Source organism: Balaenoptera acutorostrata, chromosome 16 (genome assembly GCF_949987535.1).
Source record: "Balaenoptera acutorostrata chromosome 16, mBalAcu1.1, whole genome shotgun sequence".
In the NCBI taxonomy this organism is placed as follows: domain Eukaryota; kingdom Metazoa; phylum Chordata; class Mammalia; order Artiodactyla; family Balaenopteridae; genus Balaenoptera; species Balaenoptera acutorostrata.
This window is the reverse complement of record NC_080079.1, coordinates 11,043,805-11,069,088: the sequence shown is the minus strand read 5'-3', so window position 1 is coordinate 11,069,088 and position 25,284 is coordinate 11,043,805. Positions and strand designations below refer to the sequence as shown.

General features: G+C 44.6%; 1 protein-coding gene across 5 annotated transcripts in view; it reads left to right on the top strand.

The window, feature by feature from the left end:
* PLPP4 (phospholipid phosphatase 4) overlaps positions 1 to 25,284 on the top strand; it is a 197,281-nt gene that overhangs the window by 89,526 nt on the left and 82,471 nt on the right. For all 5 annotated transcript variants that reach the window (XM_057531167.1, XM_057531165.1, XM_057531164.1 and 2 more), the window contains one exon: positions 17,779 to 17,949. In XM_057531167.1, the coding sequence (XP_057387150.1) occupies positions 17,779 to 17,904 (126 nt within the window). In that variant the 3' untranslated portion in view covers positions 17,905 to 17,949. The remainder of the gene's footprint in view (positions 1 to 17,778; positions 17,950 to 25,284) is intronic.

Here is a 25,284-nt window from a genome sequence, read left to right as displayed (position 1 = left end):
CGGGGCCCAGACAGACAGAAGCTCCGTTGCCATATCACCCTGTGCTTCCAGAGGGGAGAAGAGAGAGTGAAGAGTCAGCCCTTGACGCTTCCTCCCAGAAGGTCTGTTCTCCTCATGTTTCATTGGCAGAGCTAGTCACATGACCACACCTAATTTCAAGGGTGTAAGGGAATATAGTTGTTCTATAACTAGAACTAGAGGATTGTCTGCCCTCTCCAACTTTGTTCTTTTTCAGTAGTATTTTGACTCTTCTCAGCCCTTTGCTCTTCTGTAGGTATTTTAGAATCAGCTGGTCAAGTTCCATGAAAATCCTTATAGAGATTTTGATTGCTGCTTTACTGAGTCTAAGGTTTACTTTGGGGAGAAATGATATCTTCCTATCTAAGTGCATGGTATATTTGTCTATTTAGATCATAATATCTTTTAGTCATTTTATACTTCTCCCTTTAAAGAACTTGCCCATTATTTATTACATTAATTCTTAGGTACTTTATATTATTATTGGTATTGTTAATTTTATTTTTTAAATTATTTTTTAAATTACTTTTTCTATCCGATTTTTTTATAGTGTCCAGAAATACAATTGACTTCGGTATATTGATTTTTTGGTGCAGAATTTTACTAAACTTTCCTAGTAATTCTCATTACTTATTCATAGATGATTTTGGGTTTTCTACAAAGAAAATCATATTACCCACAAATATTTATTTTTTCCTTTCCAATTCTTAAGCTTTTTATTTAGTTTTCTTATCACCTCATTAGCTAGGACCTCCCCATAAAAGGTTCTGGAAGTGGGGGTAGCAAGCATCCATGTCTTATTACTGATACAAAGGGAATGCTTTAAACATTTTACCATTAAGTATGACTTTTTTTTGGTAGACATTCTTTATCAAGGTCCTTTTATTTCTAGTTTGCTAAGAATGAATTTTGAGTTTTGTGCATCTGACAAGTTGGTATTTTTCCCTTTAATGTGTTAATGTGGTGATTAACTTTAAAAATATTAAACCAGTGTTAATTTCTGTAATTAACCCACTTTGATGAAGATGTATTCCCCTTTTTACTTAGTGCTAGTCACTGTTATCAAACCAGACAGAAGTACAAAAAAAAAGTACAAGACTTACAGAATTCCCCAAAATGGTTGGAAACTTGAAATATTCAATTCAGTGACTAACAAATCAAACATAAATGGGAAAATATATAAGACTTGAACAGTACTGTTAACAGGCTTCATTAAAATGAGCGTTCCCTCATTTTTAATTCTCTGTAAAGAGTCTGTGTCAGATGATTTATTTTCTTTTGGGATGTCTGGCAGATATGCCCATAAAATATTTGGTCGTAGAATTTAAAATACTGAATCAGTTTACTTAAGGTTATAAAATCCTTGTGTTTTAAAATTTTTTTCTTGAGAAATTTTTGGTAATTTCTATTTATTTTTAGAACTTAGTTCTTTCACATAAACTTCCAAATGTATTGACAAAGTATTTCATAATATCATTTGTTTTCAGTTTATATCTGCATTATTCATCTCTGTATTGCTTATATGTACTGTCTCTCTCTCTCTCCCCTAAATGTTTTTCGTGCTAATCTTGCCAGAGGTTAATCTATTAGTCTTTTCAATGAGCCAACTTTTGCTATGAGCCTCTCTACCACGTGTTTGTTTTATTTTTCGTTATTTCTGCTGTTATCTTTATTATTTCCCTCCATCAACTTTAAATGTATTCTGTTCTTTTGTGAATTTATTAAGTTAACTTAAATGCATTGCTTAATAGTGCTAGTCTTTCTTCTTTTTCTAACTTAAGCAATTTGTGCTATAAATTTTCCTATAAATGTTTCTTTAGCTATGTACTATAAGTTTTAATGAATATTGGTTTCATTAAATTTACTTTTGAAAACTTTCTAGTTTTGACTTTTCTTCTGTGACTCATAAGTTGTTTAGAAGAGCTTTTTAAAAAAAAAAAACCCTAAACATGATTTTTTCTTCTTATATATATATATTTTTTTTAATTAATTTATTTATTTATGGCTGTGTTGGGTCTTCGTTTCTGTGCGAGGGCTTTCTCTAGTTGTGGCAAGCAGGGGCCACTCTTCATCGCGGTGTGCGAGCCTCTCACTATCGCGGCCTCTCTTGTTGCGGAGCACAGGCTCCAGACGCGCAGGCTCAGTAATTGTGGCTCACGAGCCCAGTTGCTCCGCGGCATGTGGGACCTTCCCAGACCAGGGCTCGAACCCGTGTCCCCTGCATTGGCAGGCAGATTCTCAACCACTGTGCCACCAGGGAAGCCCCTATTCTTATATTTTTAAAATGATTTATAGTTTAATTACATTGTGGTCAGATAATGTGATCTGCAAAAATTATCAATCTTTAGATCTTGAGGCTAGCTTTGTGGCTTAGCATATGGTCAGTTTTCATAAGTATTCCATATGGTTAAAAAGAATGTAAATTTTTAAACTGCTGGAAATAAAGTTGTATATATGTCCATTGGACTAAGCTTGTAAATTGTGCTGTTCAAATTTTACATATCCTCTCTAAATTTTCTGTTTATGATTAATTAATGCTTAGTTTATACAATTAAAGTATTAATATTAATTTATGCTTAATTTATTTAAATGCACATTAAAATTTTCCACTGTTAGAGTAGATGTTGTAGTTCTGTGGTCTTTGTAATTTCGCCCATTTTTGATTCCTATATTTTGAAGTGATGTGTAAACATAGTTTAGAATTGTCATACTTCTTATTATACTTTCTACTAGTTTTATAATTAAGTCTATGACCATCTTTATTTCTAGTGCTGTTTTTTTACAATAAAGAACATTTGACTTTAATATTGAGGCCAGAGACTTCCCTGATGGCACAGTGGTTAAGAATCTGCCTGCCAATGAAGGGGACAAGGGTTCAATCCCTGGTCCAGGAAGATCCCACATGCCACGGAGCAACTAAGCCCGTACGCCACAACTACTGAGCCTGTGCTCTACAGCCTGCGAACCACAATTACTGAGCCTGCACTCCACAGTTACTGAAGCCCGCGTGCCCTAGAGCCTGCATGCCACAACTGCTGAGCCCACACACTGCAACTACTGAAGTCCGCACACTCTAGGGCCCACGTGCTACAACTACTGAAGCCTGCATGCCTAGAGCCCGTACTCCACAACAAGAGAAGCCACCACAATGAGAAGCCCATGCACCGCAATGAAGAGTAGCCCCTGCTCGCCACAACCAGAGAAAAGCCCGCGTGCAGCAACGAAGACCCAATGCAGGAAAAAAATATATATATATACATATATATATACATATATATGTATATATATTGAGGTCAACTTTCTATTGGTTAAAGTTTGCTTCTTATATCTTTTTCTGTCCTGTAACTGTTTGTACTCTATTTTTTAAATCTATGTATTTTTTAAACTTTTACCTGGGGAGCTGTTTTCAATTATAGTTGCTGTTACTACTCATATATTAGGATTTATTTATATCATTCATTATGTACTGTTTCCCCTTCCTCCTTGTACCATTTTCATCTTCTGATTCCATTATTTTCCTCCTTTTGTTTGCAAGTTCTACCAAGCCTCTTGGTTAACACATGTAGTTAACAAAGTCTCAAATTAATTAATATTTTTGTTTTTCTTCTTCTGAGCAACAAAAAGACTTTAAATGCTTTAGCTCTGATAAATGCATTCTAATATATCTGGTAGTTTTCTTTGGTGTTAATTCTAGCCTGATTCTTCCTCTCTCTCCCCCAACAAAACCACCAACCTGTGCATAGTTTAACCATATACATACCATTCTCTTTTCCATCTCAGCCTTTCCACTTTCTGCCAAAAATATATCTTTTAAATTTCCTTCTTTTGATATATCTTTTGTGGTAAATGCTCTGTTTTTGATTTTTCTAAATTTTCTTTGACCTCATTCTTGAAAGATAACTTTGCTAAATATGGAATTCTTATTTGACAGTTTATGTCTCTCTGAACTTTTTCACCATATTATCCTTGTCACTCAGCCTCTCTTCATATTCTTCACCTCTTTCTCTCTCAATCCTCCTCTCCCTCCCCCTCCCCCTCCCCCCTCTCCACTCCCCCTCCCCCCTCTCCACTCCCCCTCCTTCCCCTCCTCCTCGTCTTCTTCTTCTTCTCCTTCTTCTTCCTCTTCCTCTTCAACTGCATTTTGGAAAAATTTTGAACCTACCTTCCAATTTACTAATTCTCTATTCAGCTTTGTCTCACCTACTATTTAATCTATTTATTATTTAATCCTATTTTAAGTTCAATACTCATTTTTTATTTACAGAAATTCTTTTTTTTTTATTTACAGAAATTCTATTTGGTCTTTTTAAAAATCTGCTTCATTATTTTTTATAATGCTTCTTCTTCATCCTTATTTTCATGCTTCCCTATAATTTCCTTAAACATATTTCAAGTAATTACTTTATATTCTGTGCCTTATAAAGGTTGTTGTGAATATGTTTTTCCTATATATGCCCTGGAATCTTTTGTGTTTTGAGTTTTCTTATGCTGGGCTTTTAATTTTTCCTAGAACTTTATTTTGGGGAGTATTTTGATGTCTGGATTGAAGATGAATTCCTCCAGAGAGCACTACCTACTCCAGGGCCATCCAAAATTAATTCTCCACTTTAGGTTTTTTGGGGACCATATGAGAAGCATGAAGGGGACAGCAAAAACCTACAAGAGTCATATTTATGAAATCTCTCCACACAGCAGAAAAATGGAGACAGCCAAATTTCCTTGCTGTTTCTTTCTGAAAATCAAGCTTCCTTTCTTACTTAATCTAAGGCCTTTAGGATCTAAGGTTTATTCAGGGGTCTTCTGTTATATTTTCCCACTTGGATAGGCCTGAGACTTTGTTTCTTCACTCCTGTGCCTCAGGGAGACATCAAAGTGAAGCTCAAGGTCTGCAGGTTTCCACAGACACACTCAGGGCACAATCTGGCTTTGCTGTTTCCTTGTGTCTAAGACCCTTGTTTTCCTTTCATTTTGGGAAACCTTGCTTTCAGTAATTCTTCTCTTAATGTCAATTCAGTGATAGGTTTAAAAGCTTGTTTGTTTGTTTTATATTTCATCCAACATTTAATTATTTCCATCAGGATATATAGTCTGTCACATCGCTGGGAATAAAGTCTTGGGTTTGGAAATTTCTGGATATTTCTGTATGGGAAAAGAGGATTAAACTTGGGCTTAGAAACGGTCAGATCTGGGCTTGAGACCAGCTTCAATATTTCTAGTTACCTGTTTCCTCAGCTTTACTAACACCTTCCATTTGTATCTTGAATTTCTGTTTACAAAGTACTTTCACCAATACCATGTGTTTTGAGAGTTCGGTGATGTTGTTGTCCCCATTTGGTGAACAGATGAGACCACTTGTGGGGACACCACCCTGACCTGGAACCCAGATCTTCTAACACCTAGAAGAGTTCTCTTTTTGTTCTATTTTGTGCTGTCCTGGATGAAATGATTTAAAAGCCACCAAGGTGGATTTCACTTTGTTGTGTGGGGCAAGTCGCTACTTGGACACTGCCTTGATGGAGTTTCTGAGTCCAAAGCTGGCTTCTGGATGAAGTCCCTTGCTGCCAAGATCACAGGAGATGAAATGCCATATATTTGCTTTCCAATATTTAAATGGCCTTTCTAACTTAAAAAAAATCCACAATTCTCGTATGAACATAAAACAGATCTTTTTTGAAGTAATAACAGGGGGAGGCAGGCTTTGTGTACATCAACTAAACGAAGCTCTTGTTCTATTTATGATCAGTTTCCTTAGGGGTGTAAGTGAGAGATGAGCCTGGTTGGTCTTTGGTGATGGGAGTTTGGTGTCAGAGAAACAAGGATGTGGGGGAAGGTTGGGAAGCCACCTGATCGGCCACCATGTCACCTGGGGCTTCAGTCCCTGGTGGTGCAGTTTTCTTCAGTAACCAAACACTGGCCTAGCCTAACGTAGGGCAGAAATGTGAAGTCCATTTGTCTTCCTCTTTTCCATTTACACAATATTGGGAAGGTTTGATTGGGCTGTGTGGTCAGCACCCACCACAGGCTGCCCTGGTGGTCAGCATTTGAGCCAACTACCTTGGAGGTGGTAGATCTTTTTTTTTTTTTTTCAAGTAGATGATGTACTTCTTGGTAGCTCTTCTTAATGCTCAGCCCATATACAGTCTGTGTCAAAAGCCCAGTCTTCCTCCTGTGTTTCTTCTTTCTTCCATCACACTGCTATCACACGCACAGCGCTTCTGACACCAGATGTGCAGGGGTTTCCCCACCAAGCAATTCTCTGCTGGGCGTGCTACAGTTTAACTCATTTCCAACACTCTCTATCTGGAGAGAGCCTCAGATCCCACAGGTGAAGGGCTCAGTCCCACCAGACTGCCCCCATTTCAGGCTCCAGTCACAAGTCCAGGTTGTCACTTGTGTTTCTGATCAATCGGCTACGAATCTGAGGTTCCCATGACCCCTCCTCCGGTTTGATTAATTTGCTAGAGCAGCTCACAGAACTCAGGGACACACTTACTGACATTTACCATTTTATTAAAGGATTTGATAAAGGATGCAGATGAGCATCCAGATAAAAAGATACATACGGTGAGGTCTGGGAGGGTCCTGAGCACAGGACGTTGTGTCCCCATGGAGTTGGGGTCACCTTCCCGGTATATGGATATGTTCACCAACCTGAAAGCTCTCTGAATCCCATATTTTTGGGATTTTTGTGGTGGCTTCATCATGTAGGTCTGATCAATCATGAACTGTTTCTAGTCCCTCTCCCCTCTCTGGAGAACGGGAGATGAAAATTCCAAGCTTCTAATCATGGCTTGGTCTTTCTGGTGACCAGCACCTCTCCAGGAGCCCACCCAGAGTCACCTCAGTAGAACAAAAGATGCTCCTGTGCTCTTACCACTTAGGAATTTACAAGGGTTTTAGGAGCTCTGTGCCAGGAACCAGGGGCGGAGAGCAAAATATATATTATATATATTTTTTTTTTTTTTCTATTATTTTACACATTCCCTTCCTGTTCAGGCTGAGATCCCCAATCAAGGCTGCTAGGAGCAAGTTAGAAGGGTTGTTTTCCCTGACAAATCATACTGCAGGTGATACAACATTTCACAAAAGGCAGATGTCACTGAGGCCACTTCCTTAGAAAGCTAGGCAGTAGCAGTCATTAAGACTTCCAGGGTTTCTCCTGAAGACTGTACTCCCCGTGGAGAGGCTAATCAGATGAGCATATTGGGCTAAGTAATGGCTACTGCCTTTTTAGTTGTTTCTCAAATGTGTACCTTACTATTCAAATCTCGCCATCAAATTTATGTTCTGCCAAGGCCGTTGGTCGGAAGTAAAATAAAATTATTTTCCATTAAAATGTTATCTTTATCTGAATCCTGCCCATGCTTTTATCAGCTCCCCTAACAGTGTTATGGGAAAAGGTAATTTCTCCCTTTTGAAAGCTTACTCTTAGGTTTCAGGTCATTGTGGCATGTAATCAAGACTGAAAAAAGCAAAAGTTGTCACAAGTGGAGCTTGTGAAGGGGATTTAGACCTTCAGTAGATTAGGATGTTGTGATATGCAAAATCACATCTCATCTTGGTGACTGTTCTTAGCTCTCTCTAGGTCAAGGAGTAATATTTATGATTCCTAATAAGAATTTTTCATCAATCAGTGTAGGGTGGATGGAGGGAGCCAAAGTGGCTTCTGTCATTTAAAAACCCTTAATCCTCCTCTGCTGATGTTTTGCTCCTTCCCAGGATTGGTGCTTCCGGGGCTTGACAAAAGGACCACCATCTTCTTCTCCCGAAGTCGGATTCTTCCCCTACCACTCGTGCTTCCTCTGCACTTTTCGCACATTGTGCCTGAGTTGGTTCTTTTTTTTTTTTTTTTTTTTTCAGAACAAAATCCTCTTTGGAGATGCAAACTGGGGTTATGCAAGGAATTTACAGTCTGCTTTATTCTGTTTGTATTTCCTGCCTCTGACATTTGCTTTCAGACTAATTATGAGCTTTTTGGTACCTTCTCCTTTTCCCCATTGCTCCTTCCTTAAACAAGGCTGAGCGATCCTTTCCAGCATGAGATGGAAATCTCGTCTGGCTCAGGTGGCTGAAGAATCACCCTGCCTAGACACAGGGAATGGAGGACATGACCTTTCGTGGCCATATAATGTCTTTCTGTCCCCAAGGACCTTGGCCTTTTGCCAGAGTACTTAATTGAGTGAAGTTATGTTTGTGAAAGAATAAATAGTCTCTACCATTTATATATTCATTCAGTCACCGTGTTTTGCTGACTTCTCCTCCCAGGCAGTGTGCTGGGTCCTAAGGCTTCAACAGTGACCCTGATAGACACATGCCTACAGGGGCTATAAAACAAATAGGCAGTTAGCATTGCTATAACTACAACTATGCTAGGAAAATCTGTGATTTTTTTCTCTATTTAGAAATAATTCACAATTTCTTAAGGACTGCATTAACCTTTGGTAGGTAATTTGACCTGAGCCTCCATTTCTCACCCGTATAACAGGCCCAACATCTACGTCATTGTGTTGTTCTAGGGATGCAGTGAAGCCAGGTAATGAAAGCTTCCTAGCACAGAGTCTGGCAGACGGAGGCTCTCAATGACTGATGGTTTTGTTGTCCTTCTGATGGAACACTCCTGGTACCTGGTAAACAGTTTCCACTTTCCTTCTTTTCTCGTTCATTGAAACAGCACTCCACCTGCCCTTCCTTCAGACCCTTAGAATCTCGTGTTGCTTCCCTTTCTATAGCTTCTTAAATTTTTCCCCAGTATTTAGCCCAGATATCTGGGAGGTGGCTGTCAGTCTCTGGAGAACAGTGGGACTCCTGCTCTGAAGGCTCCAGGAAGATTCTGGGGTCATCCTCATAGGTTGAGCCCAGGGAAGTGTGTGTGTGTGTGTGTGTGTGTGTGTTACACACACACACACACACACACACACACCCCATATGTCTGGAGGGTGGGCTGTGATAAGGAAGAATTCAATGAAGGCCCAGCTCACCTCCCTGTCTCACGTTATCCTGAGCCAGTGCAGTTCCAAGCCTGACTCTAACCCTTCTCCTCCAAGATGCAGCCCTGTCTTCTTCCTTTGTGGAACCTCCCCTGATTATCAGGTCTTCAGCCATTCATTCAGTATGTACATTTATTGAGCACCTAGTGAGTGCAGGCACAGGGTACACAGCCTCTGCTCTCACAGAGCTGAGAATCTAGTGGAAGGGAGATGGATGCTAGACAATCACATAAATGAAAAGAGTGGTGCTAAGTGTTATGAAGGACAGGTGCAGAGGGCAGTCAGAGCCTGTTACACCTGCTGGTGGGGCCAGGGAAGGCCTCTGAGGAAGTGACATTTAAAGAGACTTGCAGGGTGAGTAGGAGTTTGTTAGGCAGAAAAGGGATGCTCATCACTGTGTTTCCTTGGAGCCCCCAAGAGTCCACATCATCTGGTCCAGTTTTCATATTACCCTTCACGTCATTCATTTGTTCGTTCACTTGTCTTTGTTGAGCACCAGTGATGTGTCTGGCACTGTTCTTGATGTGAGGGATATAATGGCAACAGACACAGACACCGTCTTGGTGTCTTGGTCATGGAGCCATTCTGGTCCGTGGAACTCACATCCTTGTTATCTTTGTATGTGCATTTGTTTTGTTTCCTCTTCCATGTTCTCTGATTCACTGTGGGGAGGTAGCATGGTTTTGAGAAAGAGCATAAGTAGAAAAAACAGATGAAAGGGAAGAGATCAGATTTTAACTTAGGGCCTAAGGCGTGCCAGGCGCTTTGCCCAGTGTGCCATGGACGCTCTATCATTGGTTCTCTCAATTGCTCTGTGGGCAGCTGTTGACTTGTAGATGGCAAGCCTGAGCTTCAGAAGTTAAGCTCCTCCTCTTAGGTCACACAGGTAGGAGGTGATGGGGTCAGGTCGCCTACCTGGGTCCATTCAGCTGGGCTACAAGAGCACTTCTTACCTGTTCTCAGTCCCTACTCCACCTCTGCCTCACTGTAGGTTCTCAGTTCATTTTACATCTCTGGGGTTGTGTCCACTAGGTCTTCTTGGCTACCTTCAGTGGGCCAAGATGGTTCTCTCCATCCCTCTGGATCGGGCGGTCAAGTGGTGTTGGCTTCAACAGCCTCAAACTCTGCCTGCCTTCTCCAAGGAGCTTAGGACCCACCCATTCTCCTTTGTCCCAGCTCCTCACCAGCTGAAAGATTTAACTCTTGTTAAATCTTAAGGCTGATGGTATCAGATTAAGTCATTCTACCTGAGGCTGTTGGCCACTCTGACCTGCCTGGAATCACAGGCAACTCTACTGCAGGGATGAATAAACTTAACCCCCCACCCCTGGATTATATCAATTGCAATAAACTCTTGTTTTTAAAAGAAATTTTAGAGGAATCATTGGCGTGAAATTCAGAAGATTTCCTGGATTTTGAGAATTCTCTTCATTCCAGCCAAGAAAGACTTTTTTTTTCTCCTACATCAGAGCAAAACAATCTCATTACTACTGGATTAGAGAGAAGGAGAGACTTAAAAAAAATCACTGTGGGGCTTCCCTGGTGGCGCAGTGGTTGAGAATCTGCCTGCTAATGCAGGGGACACGGGTTCGAGCCCTGGTCTGGGAAGATCCCACATGCCACGGAGCAGCTGGGCCCGTGAGCCACAATTGCTGAGCCTGCGCGTCTGGAGCCTGTGCCCCGCAACGGGAGGGGCCGCGATAGAGAAAGGCCCGCGCACCGCGATGAAGAGCGGTCCCCGCACCGCGATGAAGAGCGGTCCCCGCACCGCGATGAAGAGTGGCCCCCGCTTGCCGCAACTGGAGAAAGCCCTCGCACGAACCGAAGACCCAACACAGCCAAAAATAAATAAATAAATAAATAAATAAATAAATAAATAAATAAATAAGAAAAATCCTTTAAAAAAAAAAAAAAAAAAAAATCACTGTGGGTACTGAGTCTATTCTGTAATTTTATCAGAATTTCCCCTCGAAATTATGACTCTGGTTAAGTAGCTACATCAGATGCTAATGATCTTCTGTCAGTCATTTCGTGAGGAATAATAACTGGCTTTCCTGTTCGGTTGAATGAGTTAGGCTACAGATGCACTGTGGACCCACATTCTAAGATTTGTAGCAATCTTCTTTCATCCTTTTTTGAAAGTGAAATCTCTTAATAACTTAGAATGTTAATCAATATAGCTTGTCATAAAAAAGAAAACAGAACGGGCATCTTAGCTAGAATGAACTATGCATTGAGAAACTATGAAACTGAAACTATGAATGAGAAACTAGTCCTCTTAAGGGATTTGGGGCCACAGGGACATAAAAATCGGTTTCAACACAGTGAAACTTGGAATCGTAGAAACAAGCTCTGTGATGGGTCATGTAGCATAAGAATGACCTGCTGGTTGTCCGACCCTCTCATCTGAGAGCTTCAGGCGTCTGCAGAGTGGAGTGGGAACAGTATCTCCGCTGGCTCCTCTCACTGAGTCTTTGAGTTTGTTCATTTGACCAGCTAAGATCATTTTACATCTGCAGGGAGCCACAGGGGCTGCAGAATTGTGTTGAGAGGCTGAGAACCCGGTTCCAGAAGTCTCTGTAAGCAAGCATGCAGTTATGTAACTGAAGAACTGCAGATCGCAAGAGTGGAGCTTGTGAAGGCTTTTCTGTGAGGACGGAACTTTACAGGACCCGGCCGGGTACCGCAGGAGCACAGCAGCTGCGGCAGCCGGCAGCGTTAAGAGAGCGATCACCCGGCGCCGAGTAAGGAGGCTAAGCGTGTCTCAGCTCCTCGTGAACGCATCCTCAAGATGGCTTTGTGGGTTGAGTGCTACTGACCCCGTTGTACAAATGAGGAAACTGAGGCCCCCAGAGATGAGCTCACATGGGAGAAAGTGGCAGAGTTGAATCCACATACGCTCGGTTTGCCTGAAAAGCCCGCTTTCTTCAACAGCGCACAATACTCCCTCCTGTTGAATGGATTATTCAATCCTCAAATCTCCTGTGTAACTTAATTTGTTGTTGTTACTGGTTTAAACAAAACCACCCCAAACTTATCGAGTGCTTCTTTGCTCTAGTGTGAAGAGAAGGGATGAATTGATGTGCATCATGTTCAGTGCAAGCTTAGGAGGTCATTTAAACAGTTGGACCATTAGCACCGGAAGGCAGGTGAGCTCTCGAATTGGTAGCCTGCAGACCCAGCCCCCAGCCCTGCTGGCCCGTGGATGAGTTCATTTGGTCTGTACTGTATTCATTTTTGATGAGTTATTAATATTTAAAATGGAGACATTTCCCATAACTATCAGGGTTTCCTTCTTCTGTTACAAGATCAAAACTTCTGGGAACACTGAGCCCACGTGGCAGACACCAGCTTGAGCAGAGATGGGGCTGCACCTTTAAACAGGTGGCTGTTCCCCAGTTTGCCCCAGTCCTCACTACTCCCAGATGTCTCCCAACAGCGAAGCTAGGTATTAGTTGCCATTTATAATCACAAATGAATCATTAATTTTCTGGAAGTGAAGTATTTCCTGGATCTGAGCGTCTAGCAATAGAACCCGGGAGGGTTTTCTGTTGCAAAAAAAATTGACTCAACATCCAGCTACTTTACTCATGCTCCCCATCTGCCTGGCTCCCCCGGGCGTGATGTGGTGGCTGCTTGTGGTTCAGCCTCTTATTTTGCAGAGCAACCTGAAGTCCAGAGAGGGAAAGCAACTTGCCCAACATCGTGCGTTCAGTTAATGGTAGAGCCAAGGTGGGAACCTGGATCCCTGACTCGCAACAGCCCTCTCCTGCTTGTCAGGGGTCAGCAAGGTGCTGACTAGGCATGCTTGTTCCCACGTCCTTGGTTTTGGGTGGTCTTGTGGAGATGCACTGGCAAACTCAAAACACCCTTCAACATGAAAAGTTATTCAACCACCTGGTATTGCCTTTCTCCCTCTTGGAAAAGAAAATACTAACTCTTTGAGCATCATATAATGAAAAATTTGTACAAAGTCATTAGAACACAATTCCATTTGTGGTGCCAGGAATAATCAGTTTGTCTGGGGAAATTCATTATAATTAGCAGAAGTGAAAAGTACAACACAAAAAGCTGGGTCTGTCCCCCTGATTCTTATCTCGTTTGCTTTTAAAACTTTTTTCTTTGGTGCTGGTTTTCTTATTTCTTGCAATCCTTGGGGTTCAAATCTCTTCCACTTGGTTGAAAAGTCAGCTGGGGAGGAAAAAGCAAAACAACATTCTTTCACCTAAGCTGTCTCAGTAAGTAGACCTTTCTTTGCAAAGGGAATGTTGTAAACCTGTGACAATTCATCTATGCAGCTGGAGAGAAGAAGCAGTGATTTCCTTTCAGAATCACTGGGCAGGCAGATAGACCTGTTAATGCTACATGCCTGGCATCACCACCTGGACCAGCAACCTGTATTGTGATGCTTTGCTTATTGACTCTCATTGATGACAGCCAAGTGAACACTGAAAATGCCAGAAACAGGGTGCGGAAGCCACCCTCTTTCATCTGCTTCCTAGTTTAGAGGCTCCAAGAGCATCTTTACTTTTCACAGCCAGATCAACATAGAACTATTTACAATCAGCTGCTTCCAGCCAAGAAAACCTGCTACAAGCTCTGAAAGGAAGGGACATATGCTCTTCCCACCATCACTGTGAGTGCTTATATGCGTGTGTGTGTGTTCTAAACTCTGTTCTACCCCTGGAGAGGTAGACTGTCAGTTTTCTCTCACACCACTGGCTTGGGACTATTCTAATCATAATTTCTGTTGTTAATAATGTTAGCAAAATATGAATGCATTTATCCTATTTTATAATCCCGATCTTCCAAAATGTCCAGTGCTCTGCCCGCGTCTTTGGTCAATTCTCAGTTTTATTTCCTAATCATGCTGGAAGCAAGGACCGTGTTTCAGGGGGAAGACAGTCACTTGGAACGAATGTCATCTCACCTGCCCCTCACTAGCATAAAAACTTCCACGGCCCCTCAGGGTCTCAAATGTACGTTTCTTTGAGAAGAGAAGAGGGTGTTGTTTGGCTAGAATTGGAAAGAATTTCTTTAAAAACCTTTCTGTTTTCTTTTTCTCCCAGTTGAACTTGAATCTGAGCCTTGGTAGGTCCCAGGGTCTCAGAGCTGGAAGGCTCATGGGAGGTTACTTCCTGGTCCCAAACCCCCGCCCTCACAGGAGGAGGTGGCAGAAAAACTGTGGGATCCTATGAATTCAGGATGGTTTGGTAGAGCCTAATTCTTATTCAGTTGGCATTTGGGAAAGCAGGAATTTTGACAAAGCCCCTGAGCTGCCCACAGCTGGGACGTGCCTCCTGGGCCAGAAGGAAGTGCCTCAGAAGCCCTTTGCCAAAGGACATCATGCTGGTTCAGTAACTGTGGGAATGTCAGTGAGAAAGTGACAAGCGTAAGGTTTAGCATGGGATCAGAGTCGATCACGTCAGCTAGACAAGGGTGCACAGTGCTGCTTTAAACGTGCTGCCCGGAGGCCCAATAGGATGTGAGACTGGCTGCTGCTGGATGCCCACATGATCTAGGCTGTTGAACTCAGCCTTTAAAATGCCTTTGAATCCCTCCTCCTTTTCAAAGAAGTAGATGCTTCTCCATTTTGGAGGACCTGGCAGCGCGGGTCCCACTGAGCGGGAGAGAATATGCTTTACCTGCTCTCCAAAGAATGAGCCACAGCCTCCACTGTCAGAACTGGCCAAATTTGAGTTCCTGGGGGCAAGGAGGTGACCGGGTGGAGGCTGAGGGTCTGGCCTCAAACCACCTGCCCCAGGACTTGACCTTGGAGGGTTTTCAGCGGCCCCTTCTCTTGTCCATCTTGTGAATATGCCCAGAGGCTCAGGGCTGTTGGCTGCTGAGCCGGGACTCGTATGTCTTAAAAGTCTCCAAACCATTTTTCATGGGGACACCTACAAATTCCTGCATCCACCCTACGCTCATTGACCTTCTTTTTAATGTTTTCCCAAGAGATGACAACTTGGCAACACCCAGGGCTGCCTCTCCTCTGATTCATATCTTGGAAACTTTCATCCATAACCTGACGAAGCCCCATCCATAACCCGACGAAGCACATCTTTTAGGCCCGCCACGTTCAATGTGCAGTCATCCCTCAGCATCCTTTGGGGAATGGTACCAGGAGCCCCACAGATACCAGAATCCATGGATGCTCAAGACGCTTATATAAATGGAGTAGCAGTAATTAGGTGGGTAGACTGCTAAACTGTCAGATTTGAACGAAGTCCGTTCGTTACTCCTCCTGTAAGAGCTCAGAATGAGGCCGGTACCCACCAGAGCCAAGTGTCCAGCCCTCCCCCACTCTGTAACCTCAGGGCAAAGTGTGAACGAAGAGCAGGAACAGAGCAAAGTGGGTGAGGATGGGCAATTAAGAACCCGTTGCACTTGCTAGGAGGGTGGTGGCCAAATGGGGCTGCTTTGGGCACCCTGTAAATCATCTGATACCCTTCATCAGAGCAAACAATCTAGAACAGGCCTGGGCAATGCCGTTTTGCGCAAAGTTTTACTTTAAACAGAATATTCAATATATGTTGGCACTGCTTTCCTGTTTGAGTACAAATCATTATTCAAAAATGTTTAAGTGCTTCATTTTTATTCCTGAGATAAACCTGGCTTAATATCCTGTTTTTTAAAAAAATACTCTGTTACCTTGTTTAATTTGATTGCTGAAAAAGTTCTGCTTTGGTATAAGCTTGTGTTCATACTTGGGGAGCCCCGTTTAAGAAGACACATTATTATCAGAGATAATTTGTTAAAGTTGCAGGTTATTCATTTTTATGTACTATAACCATGATTATCTTGAACCTACAATTCAGGCTCTTGCTTTTTTCTCTTAACATTGTGTCCTAAGTATCGTCTGTAGTGCTACATAATCACAATAATTTTCATGGTTGCATCATAATCCATTGAATGGAAATATCCCAGTTCTTTATCTTTACATTTTCCCATAATTATAAATAACTTTGAGCAGAATGTCTTCTAGATTTCTCCATAGTTTTGTATTATTTCCTGAAGATGGACTCTCAGAGATGTTGTATAAAGAGGATGAATGTGCTGTAGGCCAGACCTTCTCAGACTTCGGGGCACACGCAGCTTGCTTGTGGATCTGGTGAAATACGGATTCTAACTCAGTAGGTCTGGGGTGGGTCTGACATTCTGTATTTGTGACAAACTCACTGATGCCAAGGCCGCTGCTCAGGTTTCAGACAGTCTCTTAAAGTCCTTGGTGTTATGGCATTAGACCCATTCTACCAAATCTACCAAATCACTGTGCGGGCTGGTTACCTAGGAGCTCTGCCCCTCAGGCCTCAGGAGTATTTTCTCATCAAGAGGAAAGTTTTGAATAGGCTGGTGTCCAGAGAAGGTGGGAGCTGTAGCCCCTGCCTTCAACAAAAGCATCTAAACTCGCTCCTGGCTGCCATTAGACTCACCTGAGGAGGGCTTCCCTGGTGGCGCAGTGGTTCAGAATCTGCCTGCTAATGCAGGGGACACGGCTTCGAGCCCTGGTCCGGGAAGATCCCACATGCTGCAGAGCAACTAAGCCCATGCGCCACAACTACTGAGCCTGCACTCTAGAGCCCGCGAGCCACAACTACTGAGCCCACGTGCCACAACTGCTGAAGCCCGCACGCCTAGAGCCCATGCTCAGCAACAAGAGAAGCCACCGCAATGAGAAGCCCGCACACTGCAGTGAAGAGTAACCCCCGCTCACCACAACTAGAGAAAGCCCGCACGCAGCAACGAACACCCAACGCAGCCCAAAAAAAAAAAAAAAAAAAAAGAATAAATAAAAAAAAATTATTTAAAAAAATAGAATCACCTGGGGAGTCCACACACACACACACACACACACACACACAGGCACGCACGCACGCACACCACTAAGGTCCACTCCAGACCAGTGCAAACAGAATGTCTTACAATGAGACCTGGCTACCAGTAGTTTTGAAAGCTTCCCAGGTTTTAAAGGTGACTCCTTGTGTAGCCAGGGTTGAGGACCGTTGTTCTAAGCCCACAGAAGACCCACCTTACTCACTGAGTTCAACTGTGGTTTAAACCTGACTGGATGGAAAGCTTGGGGTTCACATACTACCCTGGACTCCACACTTTTGACAATGGATTCAGCACAGCTATGAGTTGTCTTTGCAATTCTAAAAATTAATAACCGTCATTTGTAAGAGAAAATAAGGAATTTGTCATCATTGGCTTCTCTGTCAAACTCACTTCTCCACAGCACCTGCTGTTCCAGCTTTACCGAGTGCCACCAAGCCAAAAATTCCTTACTTTCCCTCTCCCTTCAAAGCTATGCTGTCATCACGGTCATTTGTTTTGCATGCACTCTTTTTTCTTGTAGAACTCAACACATTGTATTAAAACTCTCTATTAGCGTGGCCATGACCTTCAATCAGACCGTGAGCCCCTTGAGACCAGATATAGACTCTGAGGCATCTTTTTATTCCCCCCACCTTGATCAGTGCCTGTCTAGCACACAGTAGACACCCATTAAGTCATTGTTGAATGAATGAATGAATAAAATAGAATAGATTTTGATCACATGCAAGCCTGGAAGGTCATTCTCCTTGTTGAGCTATTCTCATTCTCGTACCAGCCTGGTTCTAGCGAGGGCACAGATTGCCTCGGTGGTGCCTGGTGCCAACATGGCCTTGGCCCCGGGAGCGTGCAGGATGGCAGGCAGAATGCTCAGGGTGCCCTGTGTCCCTGCTGCTTCCCATCTACTAGAGTAACACCTGCTGTTTCTCTTCGGCAGTTGCCTTTTCAGGACTTGGCTTCACGACGTTTTACTTGGCTGGCAAGCTGCACTGCTTCACCGAGAGTGGGCGGGGGAAGAGCTGGCGGCTCTGTGCTGCCATCCTGCCCCTGTACTGCGCCATGATGATCGCCCTGTCCCGCATGTGCGACTACAAGCATCACTGGCAAGGTGAGTTCCTGCCTGGGGCCCGCGCAGCCCTCGTGCCGTCTGCCTCTCTCCCGCGGGGAAGTGGGGAGACGTGCACCCATTGGGGAGAGGTAAGTGCCCACTGTGAAAAGCCAGAATAGGCTGAAATGACAGAGCAGACACAGCTTTAAAGAAAATGCACCTGTTCAGGTGAGTTCTGGCCTTCATACTGTCCTTGGCTGGGGACAGAATCGGAGCTCCTTCCCCTCCTTCATGCTCAAGTAGACCCCTCAAGTCCTGCTAGGATGGCAGGCCCTCAGTCACAGACTCAGATGGACTTCCCTGCTGGATCCCTTGCCTCCATCTCAGACTCGATGCCAAGTGGTTGTTGGCTCCTTTCACATCTCAGATCCATCCCACAAGGACGTATTTGTCACCGTGTCCAGCCCAGGGATGGATGCCAGCGGCCACTGCAGGGCTGAGTGAGGCTTTCCTGTATGTCAGTCCTGGGGTATCTGTGCGAAGTCAAAGTAACACAGAACAAGTGAGGGGCTTGTTCCTGGAATAAAACTAAACCGTGCCATGCCCCTCTGCAGATCAGCTGCAGCGCTCAGCTTGGCTGGACCACAGGAGCATCTGCCACAGCGAGAAAGGGAGCAGAGGCAGAGGCGATGTCCACAGGACGTGTGGCCTCCAGGAGCGCAGGGTCTAGGGCTGTGCCTCCCAAAGGCCGATCCTCAGATCACCTGGATCAGGCCACTCTGAGCTAGGAACTGGATTCTTGGGGGTGGGTCTGGAGTGGCGGCCAGGAATCTGCATTGTTAACAAGCCAGTTTGTTAATTCTGATGAAGTCTGAGAATTACCATGGAGAGCTCCACTGTGTCAGCTTTCAGCAAACGCACTGAATTAAGTGTGCCTAATCCAGCTTCCCTGGACGAATGGCCTCCACGACTGGTCTGTGGCCTCCACCTGCTCTTCCTTTCCTGTCTTCCTGCTGTCAGCCAGCGCCATTCCCCTCCTCCCCCTTTTCTGACCGCCCTCTTCTCACCTCTTCCCAGGTGTTCCAGTAGTAGTGGGGCGGCAGTTGAGGCTAGAGGTGAGGGGAACTCCTAGCTGGAGGTGCCTTTGCCCCACCTTCTCCGGCGGCCTTCTCCTCCTTCTCTGGCCTCAGCTCCACCCTCCACCCTCCTGGAGCTCACGCTCTGGGTGTCATGAGCCTCCAGCTTCGGCCTGGGGGGTGAAGGGGGAAAGGGAGGCTGATGTGCGGTCTGGACAGGTGGAGGCATCAAGCGCTGATCGGGGTCTTGAGGCCATGCTGATGGGGGCAGTCACTCGAGGCCTATAGGCTGGACCCTGAGCCCTCCCTTGTTCTCTGCTTTTATCAGTGACTTGGATGAAGTTCTGGATATGTGAGGCCACATAATGAGAGGGGGCCAGGGAGAGGATCGCTGAGCCAGCAGCACAAGGGCATAACCATTGCATCCTTGGAACTAGGAATATTTTCCAACAGAATCATTGTGGCGCATATGATTAGGGCATTTCCCCATGAGAACTGTTATGGGCTAGATGGCATTTCATGGACTGCTTCTCATTTATCCTTGTAAACTGTAATTTCTTCTTCTGAACATGGGAACAATAATCCCCCAATATTTCCCAGAGCCGTTTCACAGACTGAATGAAATAATGGATCTGAGTGTACTTTGTAAACGAAAATGTATTGCACAAATGTGAATCGGTACTGTCGTTGCTTAGTGCATCGTTTCTAAAGAAGGGTGTGTGTGTTTCCCAAACCACTGATTTCGAGGTGGACGTGCTTTTGGAACATGGTCTGTTTGTAAGCTGTGAATCCCTGGTTTCCACTTTTATTCAGCCACATAGGATCTGAGAAATGATTAAGGGTTTTAGAGTTGAAGAGATTTTGGCTTCATCTTGGAAAGTAGTAAGAGCTTTTGTGTAGTGATCTTGTCTTGAAAACCTAAGACGTGAGGTTGGTCTCTATTAAATGCTCTTTTGTTCCTCATTACCGAGCTGCGGCTGGTGCGTCATGAAAGGATGAAGGATCACAGCTCTTGGCTTTGGGGAAATGCTGGACTTCTGATGCAGCTGGTGCGCTCGAGGCCTGCTGGCAACAGGGCTTCACACCCATTCTATCCAACTGGCACCGAAAGGAACTTGGAGCAGTAGAGGGAGAATATTAATGCTCTGTGGGCTGATGGGAAAGCAAAGCAAGGGAATCTGTGATCAGTGATGTTTAGGGCCATACTTGGGATGGGGGGGGCAAACCAAAATTGCATCATGGTAGACTCCTGCAGCCAAAACTGAATGTGCCTCAGTTGGTACAGGTCATGGATGTGGCCCAACTATCCATTCAGCTGTGCCATCGTCTGTTCAGTTTGTACCCTGGAGTCAGCCAGGAGTGGAGTGTGCCTTTCCTTGGATCCTCTAATGGGCTCTGAGTCAGGCTCATTTCACCTGAATTCCCCTTTATGAGGCCATCCGTCACTGTCTATACCAGTGGTTTCAATGGGGGCAACTGAACCTCCCAGGGGACATTTAGCAATGACTGGAGACATCTTCACAAGTAGAGGTGGTGTTTGTGGTGGTTGCTACTGGCATCTAGTAGGTAGAGGCCAGGGATGCTATTAAACATCCTACAGTGTACAAGACAGCACCCTCCCCACAGCCCCGAATGTCTGTTGCTGAGGCTGAGAAAGCCTGACCTGTAACCACATCTCAGCTCCATCTTTCTTTCCCTTGTTACGTGTTAGGAAGACACAATGTTCAGTGAGTGGAAAATTTTATTCATTCAACGCTCACTTATTAAGGGAGTAATCAAAGAGGCTTCCAAGGTTTCCAGCTTGGAGAAGGGATGGATAGTGAGGCCTTCGACTGCTGTGCAGGTGGGTGTTTGAGGCAGGATGCCCAACCGAGATTAATAAGTTGTTGTTCTTTGGTGGACTGAGGTGTCCAGTGACCATGGGCGGGGGTCATCTGTCATGATGAGAATTCACGGGGAGACCCATAGGCAGCAGCACAACCTGAGAACCTCTCATTATAGACTTTAGTGAACAACATTAATATTATGAGATTTTTATGACTCCATTCCAATTTTGATTTAAGCAACTGCGCCTGATGTGGAAGGATATCCAATTACTCAATTACATATTCATATACAGTAAATAGCCCATAATCTCAAGCGTTTTGCTCTGTTCATTTTCATAGTGGTTTTCTGTTATCGACGCCCTTCTGATCTTTTCTGCCTTTCCAGCTCCACTCCTAACACACAAGTCTGTTGTTTCATTAAGTGAGGAAAATGGAGGGCACAGGCCATGGTCTGGAGGGGCACCGAAACACTTAGCAGGACCTCTTCAGAAATAAAACCACTGGCTGGATAATAAATCTTTATCTGGCTAAGATTCTCCACGTCTTTGTGACATGCTGGCTTTCGCGTCAGCCAGAAGCTAGAGAGTCCATGGGTGATGCCGACCACAGGGCCGGTGCTTCACAAGGAAGCTTTACCTTTGTGATTAACTGTGTGTTTTCAGAGTTAAAACCTGTGGAGTTTCCATGCTGGGAAGTACATCTGTAGAGGAAAACGCACAGAAAGAACAGAGCACCTCATTGAACCCTCTTCTGCCCCAACTCATCATAGTCTTGTGTGTGTGTGGTTTCCAGTCAGTGGGCAGTTATAGCTGGAAGTGGCAGGAGTGTGTTGTTTTTCTCCATTAATGGACATAATAAGGAGCTGCCTCTGCCCTCAAATCCCTGTATCTGGGTCCAGGCTTTCCTTGTGTGACTCCAGCTTTCGGGTAGCCTTCCAACCAACACTGATTCTCTAATCATAGGTCATTTTAAGCAGCCCTGAGTGCCTGTGTAGTGTTTCGTCATAAGAAAGAGCACCTCCCTCTGAATATAATCCAGAAAACCATGTCTCAAGGGAGGAAGCAGTCATTTGTTTCCACCCAGCCTGAGGCTGGAACACATCCATGTCAGTCACAGATGCCATGCTTGACTGGGCTGAAAATTTCAGGATGCTGCCATTGCCTTTGCCAGGCTTCTCTGACTGGGCTGTGAAGGGTCTGTGATGTGAGATGAGTTTATGTGTCGTTTCCAGTCTCTGCAGATGGGGTGTTTGGGGACAGGGACACTGCGCCCGACTGTACATGAGCCACGCTAAAAAGCCAGGTAGAGGCTGCTCCCTCCTCTCGCCCCACGTTCACTCTACACACACACACACACACACGCACGCACGCACACGCACACACACGCACGCACACACACGCGCGCACACACACACACACACACACACACACACTGTTCACCAGGCCTCCCTCCCTTGGGCTGTCAGAAGCAATCTCTAAATTTTCTAAATGAAGTGACTTGAAAAGGAGACTTTGGAACGAAACCCTTGTTCCCACCAAAACCCACCAGCCTTACATAGAACAAGAGCGCTGAGATTCTCCCTCCGAGATCCTCCGTCCTGAGTGAACTGATCTCCCCTCGTCTTCCCTCTGCAGTCAGCTGTCCCGGGGGGTGGGGTCTGCATTCACATTTGTCTTCAGCTGCCAAATGCTGCTTGGGGTCTGGGGACCTCTGAGCCTTGACTGCCCGTGAGTCTGCCCATCTCTGCCTTCATACCCAGGGCATCCCCGAGGGAGGGCTCGAGCGGTCTGCAGCCCCAGGCCGCCCCCTCCCTTTTAATCAGAACCCACTGGACAGGGAGCTTTGGGCCACAAGAGAGGCTTTCTCAGCCAGGTCCTCTGCCCTCTGCCCTCTGCCCTCTGCCCTGGCGTCCCTCATTTCTCAGTTCCCAGGGAAGATAGGTTTTGGCTGCTCCCAAGTCTCATTGACAACCTGGCTTCATTTATTCCAGGGAGTGCTCCCCTCTGTTTCCTGTGAGTTTCTCTGGTTTCTTCCGGTGGCTCTGTGTTCAGGATAGTTCCAGAATCCAACTTCCTCTTCCCACTGTAGTCCACCCTCACCTGTTGCCTGGGTTATTGCTGAAGTCCTGCTACCCTTCTCCCTCCTTCCTCCTTTGCCCCTCACACTGCAGCCAGAACGAGCCTTTAAAGCCCTGTCACATGTAGTGCCTCACCTCCGCGCAAAGCCCCTGGTGACCCCCCATTGCTGTCAGCGTCAAAGCCCAGGTCCTGCAGTGGCATTAAGATCTGGTCCCTCAGTTCCTGCCTCCCTGTTAGTGTTCTGCACTGCCCCTCCTTGTTCATGCCAGTGCTTTCCCACCTCAGGACCTTTGCACTGTCTCTCTCCCGTGCCTGGAATGCTCTTCTCTCAGATGTTTGTGTGGCTCCTTCCCTTCCCCCTCCTAATCTTAGCTCGAGTGAGGCCGTCTTAGGTGACCATTCTGCTGAAATCGCAGCCCGTCCACCACACTCCCTGTGGCTCTCACCTTTGCTCATTTATTACTACCATCTGACAGTCACCTTTGCTCATTTATTACCACCGTCTGACAGTCACCTTTGCTCATTTATTACCACCATCTGACAATCACCTTTGCTCATTTATTACCACCATCTGACAGTCACCTTTGCTCATTTATTACCACCGTCTGACAGTCACCTTTGCTCATTTATTACCACCGTCTGACAGTCACCTTTGCTCATTTATTACCACCATCTGACAATCACCTTTGCTCATTTATTACCACCATCTGACAGTCACCTTTGCTCATTTATTACCACCGTCTGACAGTCACCTTTGCTCATTTATTACCACCGTCTGACAGTCACCTTTGCTCATTTATTACCACCGTCTGACAGTCACCTTTGCTCATTTATTACTACCATCTGACAATCACCTTTGCTCATTTATTACCACCGTCTGACAATCACCTTTGCTCATTTATTACCACCATCTGACAGTCACCTTTGCTCATTTATTACCACCATCTGACAGTCACCTTTGCTCATTTATTACCACCGTCTGACAGTCACCTTTGCTCATTTATTACCACCGTCTGACAGTCACCTTTGCTCATTTATTACCACCATCTGACAATCACCTTTGCTCATTTATTGCTACCATCTGACAGTCACCTTTGCTCATTTATTACCACCATCTGACAATCACCTTTGCTCATTTATTACCACCATCTGACAGTCACCTTTGCTCATTTATTACCACCGTCTGACAGTCACCTTTGCTCATTTATTACCACCATCTGACAATCACCTTTGCTCATTTATTACCACCATCTGACAGTCACCTTTGCTCATTTATTACCACCGTCTGACAGTCACCTTTGCTCATTTATTACCACCGTCTGACAGTCACCTTTGCTCATTTATTACCACCATCTGACAATCACCTTTGCTCATTTATTGCTACCATCTGACAGTCACCTTTGCTCATTTATTACCACCATCTGACAATCACCTTTGCTCATTTATTACCACCATCTGACAGTCACCTTTGCTCATTTATTACCACCGTCTGACAGTCACCTTTGCTCATTTATTACCACCATCTGACAGTCACCTTTGCTCATTTATTACCACCATCTGACAGTCACCTTTGCTCATTTATTACCACCGTCTGACAGTCACCTTTGCTCATTTATTACCACCATCTGACAATCACCTTTGCTCATTTATTACCACCATCTGACAGTCACCTTTGCTCATTTATTACCACCGTCTGACAGTCACCTTTGCTCATTTATTACCACCATCTGACAATCACCTTTGCTCATTTATTACCACCATCTGACAGTCACCTTTGCTCATTTATTGCTACCATCTGACAGTCACCTTTGCTCATTTATTACCACCATCTGACAATCACCTTTGCTCATTTATTACTACCATCTGACAGTCACCTTTGCTCATTTATTACCACCGTCTGACAGTCACCTTTGCTCATTTATTACCACCATCTGACAATCACCTTTGCTCATTTATTACCACCATCTGACAGTCACCTTTGCTCATTTATTACCACCGTCTGACAGTCACCTTTGCTCATTTATTACCACCGTCTGACAGTCACCTTTGCTCATTTATTACCACCATCTGACAATCACCTTTGCTCATTTATTACCACCATCTGACAGTCACCTTTGCTCATTTATTACCACCGTCTGACAGTCACCTTTGCTCATTTATTACCACCATCTGACAATCACCTTTGCTCATTTATTACCACCATCTGACAGTCACCTTTGCTCATTTATTACCACCGTCTGACAGTCACCTTTGCTCATTTATTACCACCGTCTGACAGTCACCTTTGCTCATTTATTACCACCATCTGACAATCACCTTTGCTCATTTATTGCTACCATCTGACAGTCACCTTTGCTCATTTATTACCACCATCTGACAATCACCTTTGCTCATTTATTACCACCATCTGACAGT